Source organism: Eptesicus fuscus, chromosome 16 (genome assembly GCF_027574615.1).
Source record: "Eptesicus fuscus isolate TK198812 chromosome 16, DD_ASM_mEF_20220401, whole genome shotgun sequence".
Lineage (NCBI taxonomy): Eukaryota > Metazoa > Chordata > Mammalia > Chiroptera > Vespertilionidae > Eptesicus > Eptesicus fuscus.
Genome location: NC_072488.1, coordinates 10,499,790 through 10,517,440, shown reverse-complemented (window position 1 = coordinate 10,517,440; position 17,651 = coordinate 10,499,790). Strand labels below are relative to the sequence as shown.

Genomic DNA, 17,651 nt, shown 5'->3' with positions numbered 1-17,651 from the left:
GGGGACTGACAGCCCAGCTCCTGCCTCGCTCCCCACGGAGGAGGCCACATTCCTGGGACACCCCAGGTCACACTTCAGCCTTGAGCCGAAGTTATTTTATCCTCTTGCTCTGAGACCGACGATTCGGGTGTTTGGAATTGCAGGGGTGACAGGGAGGTTTCCCAGGGCAACAGAAATCACTGGAAAAGAGCCCATGAGCAAATCCTGTTACATCCCTTCTCAACATCTAAAAATACATCATATAAAGTAATGAACTGAACAAAGTTTAAAAAAAAAAGGAAGACAGAATGTGAAAATGATTCATGACAAGTATAACTCATAAAATCTTACATTTCTAAAAATATCTTGACCTAATAAAAATTTATATGGCTAATCCTTAGCTTCTTACTTGGCAATTGGTCAGGATATAAAAGGACAAGAATAGACAATTTTATACCCAGGAAATAGATAGAAACCATGGCCTAAAACCATTCATAGAAATCAGGTAACTACAAATCCAACAGCTCAGAGGTTCTATTACATACCCACACATCTAGCAAAAGTGAAATAGTGAGTGCCAGCATCGAGACTCAAGTAAAAAATCCAAAAGGAAAAAAATTATTCACACAGTGATGCATTTATAGTATTACTGAGAATGCTGAGAATTATTTAGAAACACCCTAAAGCTCTAACAATAAAGATATGATTGAGTAAACTATGGCATACCAATAAAATAGAATACTATACAGCCTTTAAAAATAATAGGTATGAGAGTCATTGAAATGTGTCTATTTGGAAAAAATTCAGAAAGACAAGGAGTATGCACAGTGAATGTGTACATTCTAATGAGGGTTAGAAGTGGTTTCAGAAAAATGTACTTGCTTTATGGGATTTATTTTTCTGTAGAGACAAATGCATAATAGACACGTAAGCATAGCTAAACATATAACATAGAAAAGAGAGTGGGAAGTAATTTCTTCTCTCTCCTTGCTTCCCAGGGGAGCCATAAGGATGAATTAAGTGGTTTGAATTTCTTGGATCAAAATATGAGATGCTTGGATGAGTGAATGGTTCAGATTCTTCCTTGGAGATGTTAAAGAATATCCATCTGGCAACTGTTATGATGCTTTTGAAATAATGTAATGACATTAGAAAATGCTAATGATTAATGCTATTTTTTCATTTAAAAAAAAAAAACAGATTCTAGAATGCATTTCCCCTCACGTAGCTCCCCATGGCTCTCTCTCACATACACACATACATATGTGTAAATACACAGTATATTGAAATTAGACTTGATTATTTGGCCTTAGTAAGAATGGCAGAGAAGAATCGCCAAAGCAGGTGCCATATGTACCTCAACACCTATCATCTGTAATTCATTTTCTTACTCCCCATTGGCTCCTCCCTACTTCCCACTCCCCACACACGCCCCATACAAACCCCGTAACACCGACCAGAAGTGGTTCTAGGGACCCAGCATTAACAATACAATGTCACAAACTGAGAAATTCTAAACCTGTTTCTTCCCCTCGCCCCTTCTCTATCCTCATATTTCCCCAGTTGCCCTGATGATGTAATAGGCAAGCCTTCCATCGGAGCGAGAAGAAATGGTCAGGGTTGCCAAATCATTTGGAAAAGATCTTCTATGACAATGATGAATCTTTCCAGTATATATAGAGATACAAGTAATGATAAAGGAACGTGTTTAAATATTTAATGTGAACATATTTCCTCTTAACGTATTTAATATTTCATTTATTTTATTACATATCTTGGGTATTTAATGCACCTCATTATATCAAGAGCTGTTAAAAATGAGGTTCCCAGATAACATTCCAAACTTATAAAATTCTGAAAAGGGAATTACAGAATGGTGATCTGTCCCATTCCCCCACAAGAGAGTGCTCAAGATATGCTATTAAGTATTTAAAAATCAGAATATGAAATATGTATAAGAGATCAGCTATGCTACATACAGGGAAATGGTGAAATAGTGAGCAATTTAAATTTTCTTCTACATAGTTTTCCAAAATTTCACATTTCTCCCCTAAGTGTCTGTTAGCTCTATGACAAAGAGAAAACCAAAAGGGTTATTAATAGAAAGCAACAGCCAAGAGTCTGGGGAGAAGCCCTGCTGCTAAGTCCAGGGGCAGACAGGGTCAGGAGCCAGCAGCTCCAGCAGCCCCGCTTCCGGAGCGGTGTTCAGCGAGGCTGTTCTCTAGCTAAGGGCAGGCCGAGAGAGGTGGCCAAAACGGGGAATAAATCAAGACGGAGAATGAAAAGGCAGACGTGGCAAAATCTCATTAGTGCTCAGCTCAGACGGCTCTGAGGAGCATCAATAAGGAAGGGTAACAAGAACTACACCCTTTAGAAGGTTAAGCAGGACCTCAGAGGAGGTCTGGTCCAATCTCATTTTCAAAGAAAAGCTGAGCTCATTCGCTCACAGCTGCTTAGTGGTGGAGCCGGGATTAGAACTCCAGCCCTCTGAGTCCTAGCCGGTGCTCTTGACTCTCTGCTTCCCAGTGTGTAAGTTACAAGCTTTTGTTCTTGTGATTGTCGCCACGGTTTGGGTTGAGGGTGTGCGTGATATAACCTTTGCCCACGACTGGAAATCCTGACTGGGTCTGCTTCCCTAACTTCACTCCAGGTGGATCCTCTAACGTTATTCCAAGTTCAATAAATTCCCACTATTTCTGTACTTCTCTTGACTCCGACCTTCTTCCCCAAACCTACTGCCACTGTCTTGGGCAGTGATGGCGAACCTATGACACGCGTGTCAGCACTGACACGCGTAGCCATTTCTGATGACACGCGGCCGCATGCTGAGGATGAAACATTTGCTGCTCCTGAGGATGAAACATTTGCGACTAGAGTCTTGGAGTTAGTTTTTTCCTCAAAGTGACACACTACCCGAGTTATGCTCAGTTTTTTGGCGAAGTTTGACACACCAAGCTCAAAAGGTTGCCCATCACTGGTCTTGGGTAAACCTCCAAAAAAATGAAATAGAGCAAGAACTCTAATGTATCCTTATCCTAAACAAAAATTAACATTTTGCAACCTCTCTCACTCGCCATACATAGCATATATATGTAAGAGCATCTATACATGTCATACACATATATGTAAAAACATTCACCTATATCACATATGTATAGACATTTACATTACACATTTTCTTGAACCATGTGAAAATAGGTTGAAGACATCAAGACACTTGATTCTTCAATTCTCCAGCATCACCTGGGAATAAAGGCATTCTTCTACACAGTTGTATCATTATTGCACCTAGGATGCTAACGTCTAGTATTTAGTCCCTATTCAAATTTCCCCAAGTGTCTTCTATAGTTGTTTCAAGATTTTGATCAAGAATTTCACAAGGGTTACATATTTTATGGGGTTGTTGGGTGTCCTTAATTTCTTTTGATTTAGAACAGTTCCCTCACATTTTGTTTTTATTTGCTTTTCATGACGCTGAACTTCTGAAGAGATCCAGCCGGTTTTCTCAGAGAATCTCCCATGTCCTGGATTTGTCTCGTGATTAGATTCATATTAAACGTCTTTGGAAAGAATACTTGTCTCTTATTGCATCACATCAGCAGGCACATGACATTAGCTTGTCCCCACTGTGCTACGTTTGACCTCTAGGTTAAGGTGATGGCCACCAGATCTTTCATTGCAAAGGCATAGTTTCCCCTTCTTGGTAATTTGTGAAGTGAATCTTGGAGGCCATATGAATATCTTAGCATCTGTTGATAATCATAGTCCTTGCCTGACCTGGGTTGCCAAATGGTGAGTGTGCTAATTCTCCTATTTTATTGGCTGGCATTCTTTGTAAAGGAGTCCTCGCCACACCTTGTGTTCTTCCCCAGCCGGCTGCTGACTACTCTTCCTGCCTCCATTCTGGCTCTCTCCACTCCACCTGCTGCCCAAAGAAGTATGACCCATTGTAAAGCGGGACACATCCATGCCCTGTTTAACATCCTTCAGCGACAAGCTCAAACCTATGAGCTTGGCACAGGGCTCATTGTAAGCTGACTCCTTTGGGTCCAGCTCTCTCTGGACCCCCTCATGCACTCCATTCAAACAATCTGCAGTTCTCCGACCACAGCACTCTGCTTCACAGCCCCGTACCTCTGCACATTCTAGGCCCTCTGCCCGTGAGACCTTTCCCCACCCTCCAACTTCGTCTGACCCCCCACTTGTACTTCAAGCTTTGGTTCAGGCATCAGTTCCTCTGAGCCTAAGGTGCCTTTCGGGGGGGCTCTCATGCTTGTGGCCCCGCATTGGAAATGTTTGCTGATTTGCATCTTTTTTTCTGCCGAGGTCAACAACAATCTCCTCTGCTTCTGAAAGCCTTCTTCTGGGGATATGGCGAGTCTAGGGAGGAGAGGGAGGACCAGGGCCCCCTCCCAGGGCAGAGTTGTAGACATCCGCTCAATGACCCATCAAGTTAAAAAATGCTAATTGCATTTCAAGGGATCATTACTGGGGATATTTTCTAGCTCTCACCTCAAATTTCTGGGAAACTTCTCAGTGAAGTATGAGAGGAGGGAAGAGAGACTGGCCTTCTCTAAAGTTGCCCACGGAACTTATAGACCATAAAACGAGGAGAGTCTGGGTTTAAAGAAGATTCTCTCAAATCCAATTTCTGTTAGGTATTCTCTGTGGCTATTTTTAGGAGTAAGGAGAACTAGGCAAGCTCTTTAAGGGAAGTTTTTCCTGACTTAACTTTGAATTAGTTTAATTAGATGCTTTTCTCTTAACGACTATCAAAGATACACCACCCAAGGGAAGCAGAGTTGTGATAAAGTGTGGGAGAAGAAAGGAGAAGCCATTGGATAGAAGGCACTCCTGGCTGGGACACTTCTGGACAGAGCAGTATGGGGGGCATAATCCCTTGTATGACAGTAAATGGATTGAAAAGGAGAAAGGGGTCAGAGAGAGGCACAGAAAAGAAAGGAGGACACCCCAAAATAAACTATAATTTCTTCACAATTTCACTGAAGGCTACAGCTACTGGTCTACTCCTAATTTGTCCTTTCTAGAGACGCAAGGGTGAAAGATGCTGAGAGAGTCCATTTACGTCTCTGCTGCTTGCTACCAAATTTCCTCCGCAAGAAAGAGGCTCAGAACAATGGAGAGACACGGAGAAGAACAGAGTTTGTCTCTTCAGAGCTTTTCCTGGTCCACTCGTGCCCCCAGGACCATCTCTGTCGACCACTATAGGAAGCCACACCCTCCCAGCCATTTTCAGCGTTTGTGTCCCCCTGCTTTACTCAGCAAAGCAGGGGACCCGGTTCTACCCTGGGCTCTAAGTAGAGAAAGACATGAACAGGTGAGATCACACATATTTCATCTCATCAGTGTCTATTTTAGTGACTGCAGAGGCCACGGAGAACATCTTTGAATCTAGATGTTCAGAGATTCAAAGTTCAGAGGCCTTTGTTCCTTTGTCTTTTCTCTCCTTCCTCTCCCCCCACCTGTGTTTTCCTCTCTGCTCCTCCCCTCCCTACTCGTTCCTCCCTGGGCGGTGCCTCCACAGTTGGAGTCACAGGCTCCATCCCATCTTGAAGGGATCCCATCTCTAAAGAGCAGCACGGTGACCCGAGGGAAAGCAACTGCACAGCCTCCGTCAGCTTCCGGCACCAACCCTCCTGCTGCCACTGCGGTCCCGTGGGCTCAGCCACACCTCCAGAAGTACCTGGGCTGTGCAGAGCTGCTGGAGCTGTTCCTGCTGTCTCCCCAGATGCCCGCAGAGAGCCAGCACCAGCTGCGCACGGCTCTCCACAGCCAGGGAGAATCAGGGGAGGCTGGGCCTGCATCCCTGACTAATGATCATGCCTTTAAGATGGGATGGAGCCTGTGACTCAAACTGTGGAGGCACAGCCAAGAGAGGAACGAGTGGGAGGGAGGAGAGGAACAGAGAGGAAAACACAGGTGGGGGGCGGGCGGGGAGGGGGGGGGCAGGGATAGGAAAAGGAGAAAAAAACAAAGGAACAAAGGCCTCTGAACTTTGGATACAGATGCTCTAGATTCAAAGATGTCCTCCATGGCCTCTGCACTCACTAAAATAGACACCGATGAGATGAGATACGTTCCAGCAACAGTCCGACAGTCCAGCGAGATGTTACTTTGGAAGGAAGAGGAAACTAAAGTTATAAAAGGACCTTACTATAATTACAACTATTGTAACTTGCAGTGCAATATAATGTATAGTGCATATGCAAACTGAGTGTTATACAGACTGTGAAATCTTATGGACAAGAACCATGGTTCCTTTTAGGCTAGGAAAGTAATAATATCCACTGATACTGTTTCAGTTTGGTCCTGTTCCAAGAATGTATGTCTGGCCAGGAAGGATATTTAGTTTTTCCAAAGGAAGTTGTGTTCTGGGGCATATCATTAGATCTGATGGTTTGTAATAACAAGCTGTCATAAGAGTGGATTTGCTTTGTAGGTACAGTATGTATGGACACATAGATATGTGCGGGTAAACTATCCTATATAATAAAAGGCTAATATGCAAATTGACCCTAAAGGCAGAACCACCAGGATGACCAGTCGCTATGATGCACACTGACCACTAGGGGGCAGACACTCAACACTGGAGCTGCCCCCTGGTGGTCAGTGCGCTCCCACAGGGGGAGCTCCACTCAGCCACAAGCCAGGCTGACGGCTGCGAGCGCAGCAGTGGTGGCGGGAGCCTCTCCTGCCTCCTCAGCAGTGCAAAGGATGTCCGACTGACGGGGAGCGGGCCTAAGCCGTCAGTCGGACATCCCCCAAGGGGTCCTGGACTGCGAGGGCACAGGCTGGGCTGAGGGACCCCCCTCGAGTGCACAAATTTTCGTGCACTGGGCCTATAGTAGGTCTATAACTATATTTAAAAGTTCATTGATGCCGAAACCGGTTTGGCTCAGTGGATAGAGCGTCGGCCTGCGGACTGAAAGGTCCCAGGTTCGATTCCGGTCAAGGGCATGTGCCTTGGTTGCGGGCACATCCCCAGTGGGGGTTGTGCAGGAGGCAGCTGATTGATGTTTCTCTATCATCGATGTTTCTAGCTCTCTGTCCCTCTCTCTTCCTCTCTGTGAAAAATCAATAAAATATATTTAAAAAAAAAAAAAAAAAAAAGTTCATTGAATATTCTAAGACAGTTGCTCCAATCCTAATATTAGCTTTTTATTTAAAATCTGTAACATACCAACATGAATTTCATAAGCAATATACCCTACATTATCACACAATTTCCTAAAATTGATCTATACTGTAATGTAAAGGAGAAATAAAGGAATATAATTTATAATGAAATAATTCATATTTTCATACATAAATGCTCAGGCACAGTTAAACCAGAAGATACAATAAAACAGGCAGATGCTTGTACCTACTTGGAATTAAGATTGGATTTAAGAACACGAAGACAACATTCACCTGAATAGTGTCGACCTTTTATCTGTGTGGCTAACATTTAGGAATAAAGGTTAAACATGCTTCTACCTACCCATAAAGCCATGGTGAACTGAAGAGACACAAAGACAGGTTGACACAGATGTGTTGACTCAAATACCATTGGCAACATTGCCATCCGTGAAATGATTTTCCGAAACCTTGAGCAACTCCTGGTCAAGTTCCCAACAAAACAAAAATGTAACCGTCTTGCAATTTAACTAGCGGTTGCATTCGTGAAAAATGTAATATACGTGCCCTAACTGGTTTGGCTCAGTGGATAGAGTGTCAGCCTGTGGACTGAAGGGTCCCAGGTTCAATTCCGGTCAAGGGCATGTACCTCGGTTGCGGGCACATCCTCAGTAGGGGGTGTGCAGGAGGCAGCTGATCGATGTTTCTCTCTCATTGATGTTTCTAATTCTCTATCCCTTTCCCTTCCTCTCTGTAAAAAAAATCAATAAAATATATATTTTTAAAAATGTAATATACACTAAAACTATGTACATTTATTGTGTATGTTGATGCAAAAGGGAGTTCACCTCCAGGCTTGGATGAGTATAAAAGGGTTTCTAACTGCATGAATTTCTGGCTGGCATTGGTAACCTTCTCTCCGGCCTCTGCATAAAGCCAGTCCCGTCCCATACTCCCGGACTTAGCTTTTCTGAGCCACACAAGCACTCCTGTTTTCTGTTTCAATCCTCTTCCAGTTTCTCATCCTCTGAGAACAATGACCCCACCTGTCCATTTATTGCTCTACTCCTCTCCTTCCATTCACTGCCTGTTCCTCTTATGTTTTTCAACTCTTCTCTTTGCTATTTTCAATTTTTTGTTCATTAATTCATATATTCATTCAACAAATCTCTATGAAACATGGTCTGTTAGTTATAATCACCGCTGCTTCTGAGAAGGGTGGAGGCTGGTGTAACCCACAGGTAAGCCTGCGCTCCATGGCCCCCAGTCTCTGCATGGGGTCACAGCCGACGTAACAGAGTCCAGCAACAAAAACTATTTAAAAGGAATTGCACCCCTAACCGGTTTGGCTCAGTGGATAGAGCGTCGGCCTGCAGACTGAAAGGTCTCAGGTTCGATTCCTGTCAAGGGCATGTACCTTGGTTGCGGGCACATCCCCAGTTGGGGGTGTGCAGGAGGCAACTGATAGATGTTTCTCTCTCATCGATGTTTCTGATTCTCTATCCCTCTCCCTTTCTCTCTGTAAAAATCAATAAAATATATATATATTTAAAAGAATTAAATACACTTAGAAAATTTATTTTAAAAATAAAATAAATAGAAGGAATTGCAATCTCTACCTCCTCTGAAGACGTTTTCATGACTTACAGTAATACTTCATAAATATCTCCTCCTCCATTTCTCTTGATCTTAATGTCTCTCTCCCCACTCTCAACTCTTTCCCGTTCTCTCTGGCCAACATTCGAGGCTCCTATCCATTTAGGCTATCCCTGGGCTTTTGTATTTACATTCCAGCCGCCTATTGTGGGGGGGGGGCAGTTATTTATGGGGGCGTCTAGAGCTGCTGCCAGATGCTTAGGTATTCATCCTTTATACCTGAAACCCTTAAGGTTGAGGAATAGGAGGTTTCTCTAGGAGACGTTGCATCTGCATACACAAGAGAAGACCTGTTCACTGGGCAGAGGTGCTCAATACCGCAGGCTCCCGCTAGCTGTTTCTCCTTGCCTTGGCTGAAGGTAACATGGAGCCATCCCCCATCTGCTCAAGTTCCAAGTGTGCCCAAGGATGGACGATCAGGTATTCGCAGTGATACTGCTGGCGACACACCCTACCACACTGAAAGCAAGTCAGGCTGTGAAGTCTCCGGTCCGAGCCCAGTCGGCGCGCACAGCTCCTTGCTGGGGTTGGAGGACAACAGCCCCCACGCACTGGGACTCACTGGCCAGAGGCCTGGCTTAAGGGCAGAGGCTCAGTTCCACCTCTCCCTTTGTGCTCCAGGCCTTCATTCCTCCATCTGTTGGCTTTCCTAAGAGCCATCCTGATTTCTCGTTCTCTTCTTCAGCCCTGAGCAATACACCACTACTGAGAACTCAGTGGGAGCCCGGAGGCTGTGACATGTCTGTATCACATATGTTTAGTCTACAATCATTCTTAGACTATTTCTATTCCAGCGCCACTGATCACTCCAGGTCTTGCTTCCTGAGAATAGCCCACTGCAGCAGGAACACATCAGAAGACCTGTTCTCCTCCCCTTGCGGACACATAACCCCCCAAATTCGCCATCCATCCTGTTGTACCTTCTTTAGAGAGTAAAGGCGCTTCACACTCAACAGTGTTTCTGTTTGAAGTCCACGAGCACCTTCTGAGGAGGGGACTCCGGGACTGGCCCTTGGTTGGTGGTATTTCTAGGGCTCCAAGGCCCTCAGTCCTCCTGGTAAACCAGTACGTTGGCATGTGTTGACCATGACTCAGGTGCTTTACTCAGATCCTCGGCCTTGCCCTTTCTGGAAATGTCTTGGCTCTCTGGCAGCCATTTGTCTGATGCGGCAGTTCCAAGGCCTGCGTGAGAGCAACGCCACAGTCGCTATGGGTCCAGGGATCTGGTCTCCGCGGGTGGAGCTGAGCCTTGAACGGCCACAGACCTCCTTTCCCCTCCAGCAGAAGGCGGGTTAAAAGTTAGTGCCTGGTTGGCGGCTACACAGGGGGGCTGTTTTGCCTCCTCAGTTTCGTGTGATTATTAATGTAATTCTCTTTCCGGGACCAAATAGCCAGTGCTAAGCAACCCCTGGTCTCCCAGCGGTAATTCTGACGCGAGTACCTTTGGAGGTATTTAATGTTGCGGCTGTGGCGTGGCTCTGAGCTTCCTTTGCTTTACCTTTTAGTGGGAAGTCTTGTGGGCCCGGCGAGAGGATCTAGAGCCCTGAAACCCATTCATCTTGGCCATAAGGAGGAGCATGCTGTCCCTTGCTTGCATTCCTTTGGGCTTCATGAGATATTGTCAAATTCTGTTCTTGGGCACCTTCTCAGTTCCTGTTTGTTTCCAATAACGTTGCTTCTTATTATTTCCTTTTAAACATGTATGTTTTCCAATAATCAACAGCTGCACATGGTACAAAATGCAAAAGGTACAAAAGGGTTTCAGTGAAAAGTCTCCCACCCTCAGAGCCCCTCCTCGGGCGCCCACCATCACCAGCGTCTTCGCATGTTCAAACCACGAGATGCACACTAACTAACGAGAGCCCCACGCGTGGTGACGCTGGCCCGCACCTGGCTTGTTTTCCTTATCTCTGGCCCATCGCCGATACTGAGCTGCCGCACTCCTTTCACCAGCTGCCCAAGGTTGCACCATCACAGAACCCAAACTCCTCCTGCTGGACGTATAGATTGTTCCTGAACGTTGAGCGTTTGTCTTCATGGTCAGACCTGTGTCCCAGATGAAGAAAGGTTACACAGCTCCTGTGTTCCAACCACAGCTTCGCGGTTGCCACCGAGCCTGCAGGGTTTTATCAGACTATGTGACATTTCCCACCCGCCTCAGCCTGTGCGTGTTTAATGCCTCTTGGCAGGCTTTCTGGCGGATCTCGGACACATGCTCAAGGAGACTGTGTACCTCCTGATGAGGTAGGACAGGCCTACATAGAGCCAATTCTGAATGCCCAGCTCTAGGTTCCCTTCTTCCTTTTCTCCTCTCTTCCCCCTGATTTTTTAAGAAGACTTTATTATTTTTAGAACATTTTAGGTTTACAACAAAATTAACCTTTTGCACTCAGATGTCGAGTGTGACTTGACACGGTTAGCATCGGTAGCAGCTCTTTTTATACTCTTTGAATGTATCAATAATTTGAAATATAAAAAAATCCAAATAAATAAGTTTGTATGAAAAGAAACTCCAGTTTTTTATTCTACTGCCGCGCTTTGTAAAATCTGGGGTATTTAAAAAATTAAATCCCGAGTAGAATAAAGGAATCGAGAAAAAAGCAAGCGAGTGCAAAGGGTTAATAAGGAGGTACAGAGATTTCCCATATAACCCTTAGACATCCCACATGCATAGCCTCCCCCATTGTAAACATCAATGATTAGGGACGATCTGAATACACGGTGGGAAGTTTACATTTAACCTTGGAGGATCTAAAATTAGTCTTGCTACCTGGTAGGGCAAGCGTCCCCATGTTGCTCTTTTTCAGTTTTCTCTTTAACAACGATTGGTCCTTTACTGTTCCATATAAAACTTAGAATCATCTTGTCAGGTTCCTTTCGGGCTTGCACTTGTCATGGCACTGATTCCATAGATCAATTTAAAGAGAACAGACATCTTTATACTTTTATTTATTTATTTATTTATTTATTTATTGGGAGATCCCTACAAATCATTTTTCAACCCCAAGTCAAAGATAACCGAGCATGGAAGGAAATGAGACAGGGTCAGTGAGAAATAACAGGCAGGAGAAACAAACCAGCAAAGACTTCAGATATGGAACTGTTAGACACAGGTCATCATGTAACGATGCTTATTATATTTAAGTGAGTAAAAAAAAATAGCTTCCCAATGCCTGCGGGGAGAAGGAGACTATAAAAGTTGGCAGGAACTTGGCTTTGTCCAGGGCCTAGACCACTGCCTGGCACATAGGCGCTGAGGGAGTACTTGTTGAGACAATGTCTGAACACCTACACCCTCGGCTGGCCGTCTGGGCTCTTGTCACATAGCGAAGTGCCTGTTGATCATCTTTATTAGTAAGCTCTTTTGCTTTTTGCCCTCAATTCATTGCCAATATATCTGAAGTCTGCAAAAGAGAGCTCACCAAAGTTTACGTTGTTTAAACTTGCGCCTCCTAATTTCTACCAGTGTTTTCATTATCCTCTCAGGCACACAGGCTCCAAACCGTCGGGTCACCCTTTCCTTTTGTTTCCCACATACCTAGCAGTCACCAAGAGTCCTCTGTTGCACTTTTTAACCTCTGGACAGTCCTCTTTACTTACTGTCCACTCCCAATGCCACTGTAGTTTAGGTTTGTTTTTATGTTTTTTTATTGCCTATCTGGGTAACTAACTGGGCTTCTGATTGCTAATCATCCCTAAGTCTGTCTTTTCTTTTTATCACCCCTAAGTTAACATTTCTAAAATGATATTCTGTACATGTTAACCCCCTCTCCAAAATGTCTACCCCCTGTACAGAACAAGTCACACAGGCATGTATTTATCACAAGATCTATCTAGCTTTTAGACATCCAACTCTTCAATGAATATTGAGTTTCTATTCTGTACCAAGCTTTGTGCTAATTGCTAGGATATAAGGGAACTACAGACACCTAGTTCTTGCCCTCAGTTAACTTGCTGTCTAATGGGGAAGGTAGACACTTCAAATAACAACTACTGTTCAATCTGACAAGTGTCATCAGAGAGGAAGTTCACAGGAATTCAATTGAAGCACACAGCAGAGGGAAATGGAGGGGCGGGTGAGTACAAAACAGGTTGTGGAGAAGGCATCCCAGAGTAGAGAACTTTTCATCTCATTTCTCATTATTCCCCTACTAGAGGCCCAGAGCATGAAAATTCATGCACTGGAGGGGGGGGTCCCTCAGCCCAGCTTGCCCCCTCTCACAGTCTGGGAGCCCTCAGGAGCGGCAGGCGACCCGGCAATTAGGGGAAGGCAACACCCCCATCATACCTCTGCTGCTGCCACTGCCGGCAGCGCAAGCCTCAGCCGGCCCTGGTTACCTGAGCCTCGGGCAGCCCTGGGCGACTGGGCAGCCAATATCCGAGGCTTGCCTGTGCCTTGGGCCGGCCCTGGGCAGCTGGGGGGCTGAGGGGACTGGGCGCCGCCATCTTGTGGCTGTGGGCTCTGCCATCTTTGAGGGTGTGGCAGTCAATTAGCATATTCCCTCCTTATTGGCTGTGGGTGCCACCATCTTTGTGAGGGCATGACGGTCAATTAGTATATTCCCTCTTTATTAGATAGGATTGCATCTTTCTGTTGCATTAGTCATTCCTTCTATATCCTGTTCAAGATCCATGTTAAATTTCTTCCCAGGTCCCACACTCACAGTGACTATCTCCCTCTTGGCTCTGAGAGTAACACAATGTGGCACAGAAGCTATGCTAGCTTGAATTTATGTATATATGTATGTATACACATGTACATACATACGCGCATTAGGCTGAATCACACAGACATCACTGAATATTAAACCATTTTAACCCCCAAAATGGTAATTCCATATGGTCTGACCATATGAGTTGAAAACTTTGCCTAGGGCTGTCCCTACAAAAACCCATTATACAAACTCACAGTGAAACGCCAAGATACGAACGTATAAGCCACCCCACAAATGCTCTCTTAAACATTCTACAGATTCCCATAAGTGTAACTTCTGATTTACATATTTTACATCTGACTATATGTATGTATATAAACACAGGAAATGACAAACTCACTCACAAATGTCCTCACATACCACACACCCAATATACACACACAGACCGACATATGCACAAAATGCCAATCTACACACGGGTTCTCTTACACAGGCATCATAACCAACACACTGCTATACACATAATTTCCACATGTACACTTGCACACACACACACACACACACACACACACACTCATAACCAGATATATCCAGAATAATTCTTAGACTTTACAAAGCCAGACACGTGTACCCTTAGGGGAAAATTCCACCCACCCTCGTCTGTCGCTTTGTAGACCTAGCATGTCAGATAACAAGGCGATGGGACTATATTTAAAATAAGAATTAATAAGCTCTGAGAGTGAGGATTGAAGAACTCTGCTGTAGCCCTAACTGGTTTGGCTCAGTGGATAGAGCATCAGCCTGCGGACTGAAGGGTCCCAGGTTCGATCCCGGTCAAGGGCATGTACCTTGGTTGCGGGCACATCCCCAGTAGGAGGTGTGCAGGAGGCAGCTGATCGGTGTTTCTCTCTCATCGATGTTTCTAACTCTCTATTCCTCTCCCTTCCTCTCTGTAAAAAAATCAATAAAATATATATTTTTTAAAAAGAACTCTGCTGTAAGTGAAGTGCTTGCGCAGGACTCTTCAGCACCCACTCTCACCACGCCACGGCTTTTGGGGCTTACGCCCTCAGTAAGGCTCCCCTTCAGAGCTCAGGTTGCCTCCTAAGTGACCCCTGAGTGGCGAGGTGGTCGTCGGCCTCATCCACAGGTAGCCTTTTCCATTGCAAGTCCCCAGCAGGCCACCTTTCCTGCTGGGCTGAGTGAAACGGAAACCGGTCATGGCGAGGGTGAGCTGGAACCAGTGATGGGTGGATTCCCGGGAAGTTACGACAAGCAGCCGTCACAGTGGCCATCGGCAGACAGTTGCCTCAGCGGGGCACTGGCTGTGGCTGGAGTGGGATCGGAAAGTACAAAGGGGAGACGATGCCTACCAAGTGTCTGTCCCTTGGTCGCACGTGCTGCTTCCCCAGGCGCCGACCCCTTCCTCCTCGCGTCCCCGCACGGTCTCTGTCTTGTTTCCATGGTCACCGAGATCTACCGCAGGAACAGCATGAGAAACTCTGAGCAGAGAAAAAGACCAGACCACGTCTATTTTTCTAGCTCTTAGACCGTTGCATAAAAATTAGGTAGGAATTGATTTTGCAAACTTTTTTTATATTGAAGCGTAACACACTACAGAAAAATGCACAAATCGTTAGTGCGCAGCCCAGTGAATTTTCACTGGTGAAGAAGGGAGTTATAAATATAGGAAGGGAGAGCAGAATGGATCCTGTTGTGCTAAAATAAGTTGGGGATATCAGTACGAACTATGTTTTGATATATGTGTTTAGTTGCATGTATGTATGTAAATGTATTATTATTATTATTATTTTTTGCTCAGTCAACTAAGAGGGCCCAAAGCAAAGACACCCTAGTATCAATGAGCACACATAATACCCAGATCTTGGTTTCTAAATACCATTCTCCACTAAAAGGACTTAGGGAACCAGGGCTCCTACTTATGTCAGAAAGCAAGGAAGTGCTCAAAAAATGGTGGAGACATATTAAAAAGACATGAGACAGCTTGAGCATCAAAATAAATAATAGTAACAAAACAATATTCATGAAGTAAAATCTTATATAATAAAAGCCTAATATGCTAAGTGTCTGACCGTTCGTTCAACCATTCGACCAGCTGCTATGATGCTCACTGACCACCAGGGGGCAGACGCTCCAACTGGTAGGTAAGCTTGCTGCTGGGGTCTGGCCTATTGGGACTGGGCGAGATGGGCCGGACACACCCTGGGGCTCTCCCATGGTCCTTCCTCGGCCCCAAATGTGCACCAGTGGGGTCCCTCGGCCTGGCCTGCATCCTCTCGCAATCTGGGACCCCTCAGGGGATGTCAGAGAGACAGTTTCGACCTGATCCCCACAGGCCAGGCCGAGGGATCCCACCGGTGCATGGATCTGTGCACCGGGCCTCTAGTAAGCATATATGAGTCCAGGCTGATATAAATTAATAAATTAATGAATGAGAAAGAAAAGCTCTCTCTTAAGGTAAAATACCAAGTAATAAATGTAGGAGGAATGATGGAGTTAGAAAATCATGATTTTTGCATCCATCATGGAAATAATCTCTTCAGCTGTGACTCATCTTTGGAGTCTAAAAATTTGTGGGTGAAAATCCAATGAAGAAAGGATATCTATATAACCTCAGAATATCCCCTTACAAATTACTTATTACAAAGGGGAAAACTCGCATTAGTGAACACTCCCTTAATCAACTAACTGAAGTTATAATTAATAAATGGAACAAATTGAAATACAGACTTTCTGATATTGATGCCCTTAAAGGGACAGTATGTCCTTTCTGTGACATTCATAACTGAATTTAATCATAAGAATAACCCAACACAAAATGAGGAATGTTCTAAAAATAACTGTCATAATGGAAGGGAAAGAAAAGCTGCGGATATAGCAGATAAAAGAAGACTAAAGATATAAGACAACTAATGATACTGGATTAGACTCCAGACCAGGAGGGTAAGGATGGGGAACAGGGTTATAAAAGATATTTTGGGACAGATGGTGAAATCTGAATATGAACTATCTGTGGGTTAGAACAAAGATTCCCAAATATGCCGAAACCGGTTTGGCTCAGTGGATAGAGCGTCGGTCTGCGGACTGAAAGGTCCCAGGTTCGATTCCGGTCAAGGGCATGTACATTGGTTGCGGGCACATCCCTGGTAGGGGGTGTGCAAGAGGCAGCTGGTTGATGTTTCTCTCTCATCGATGTTTCTAGCTCTCTGTCCCTCTCCTTTCCTCTCTGTAAAAAGTCAATAAAAAATATATTTAAAAAAAAAAAAAGATTCCCAAATATTCTTGGTTCAGGGTACCCTCAGTGTCTCAATAATTTTTTTCATGGTCTTCCTTGGCCAAAAGAAATATCTACGTCCAAACAACTTATTAAGTATTTATGCCCTCACAATTTAGTTGCTATGTGAAAAAATAATAATACATGCACATTGAACAAAAATATGTTTTATTTCCATCTTAACCACAATTACTTACCAACGGGATGTGTCACCTGTTGGGCACTGCACAACTTCTCAAACCTTGGGATCAGGTTGGATAAGACCACCCTAGTGTCCTGTTCCACGCTGATTCTGGCACTGTACTTGGGTTTTTATCACAGTCACGGGAAACGTGTCCCATGTGACATATTTAAGGAATATGGCGCCATCTATTGTAGAAATTGCAAACAACCTCGGGCAAGTAGGTTTGCATAGTCTTAGATTTTGTTTGCCTTGAGAATTTAGAATGTAAGATACCCTACAGACATCCCCGGTGAACTGCATTCACTGTGGGGCTGTGGGGCACCTCAGTACACGGTATGAGAACCACAGGATTAGATAACAGAGCTGTGTCAGTGTTCCATTTCCTGATTTTGGTAAATATACTGTTGCTATGTAAGAGAAGTCCTTGTCTTGGAAAATACACATGAAGTGTTTATGGGTAAGGACACACATCTGCTATTTACTCTCAAATGATTAGGGAGAAAACATGTGGATGGATAAATGGATAGATAAATAGAACACTGGATATAGCAAATGAGACAAAATGGTAATCGATGAATCTGGATAAAGGGTTGATATAAGATTTTGTTCTACTATTCTTACAACTTTTATGAATAAATTATTTCAAAATAAATATTTCTAAAAGATATATTACGATACTACATTTCATGTGTATAACACATATAGTAAGTACAATTTTAAATGTGTGCAAATGAAAAGCACCAAT

The 17,651-nt window shown here is 44.3% G+C and overlaps 1 protein-coding gene across 2 annotated transcripts in view; it reads right to left on the bottom strand.

Moving 5' to 3' along the window:
• The window catches only part of EFR3B (EFR3 homolog B), a 97,730-nt gene that overhangs the window by 78,300 nt on the left and 1,779 nt on the right, over positions 1-17,651 (bottom strand). For both annotated transcript variants that reach the window (XM_008162363.3, XM_054728447.1), the window contains exon 2: positions 14,801-14,929. In XM_008162363.3, coding sequence (XP_008160585.3) covers positions 14,801-14,891 — 91 coding nt within the window. In that variant the 5' untranslated portion in view covers positions 14,892-14,929. The remainder of the gene's footprint in view (positions 1-14,800; positions 14,930-17,651) is intronic.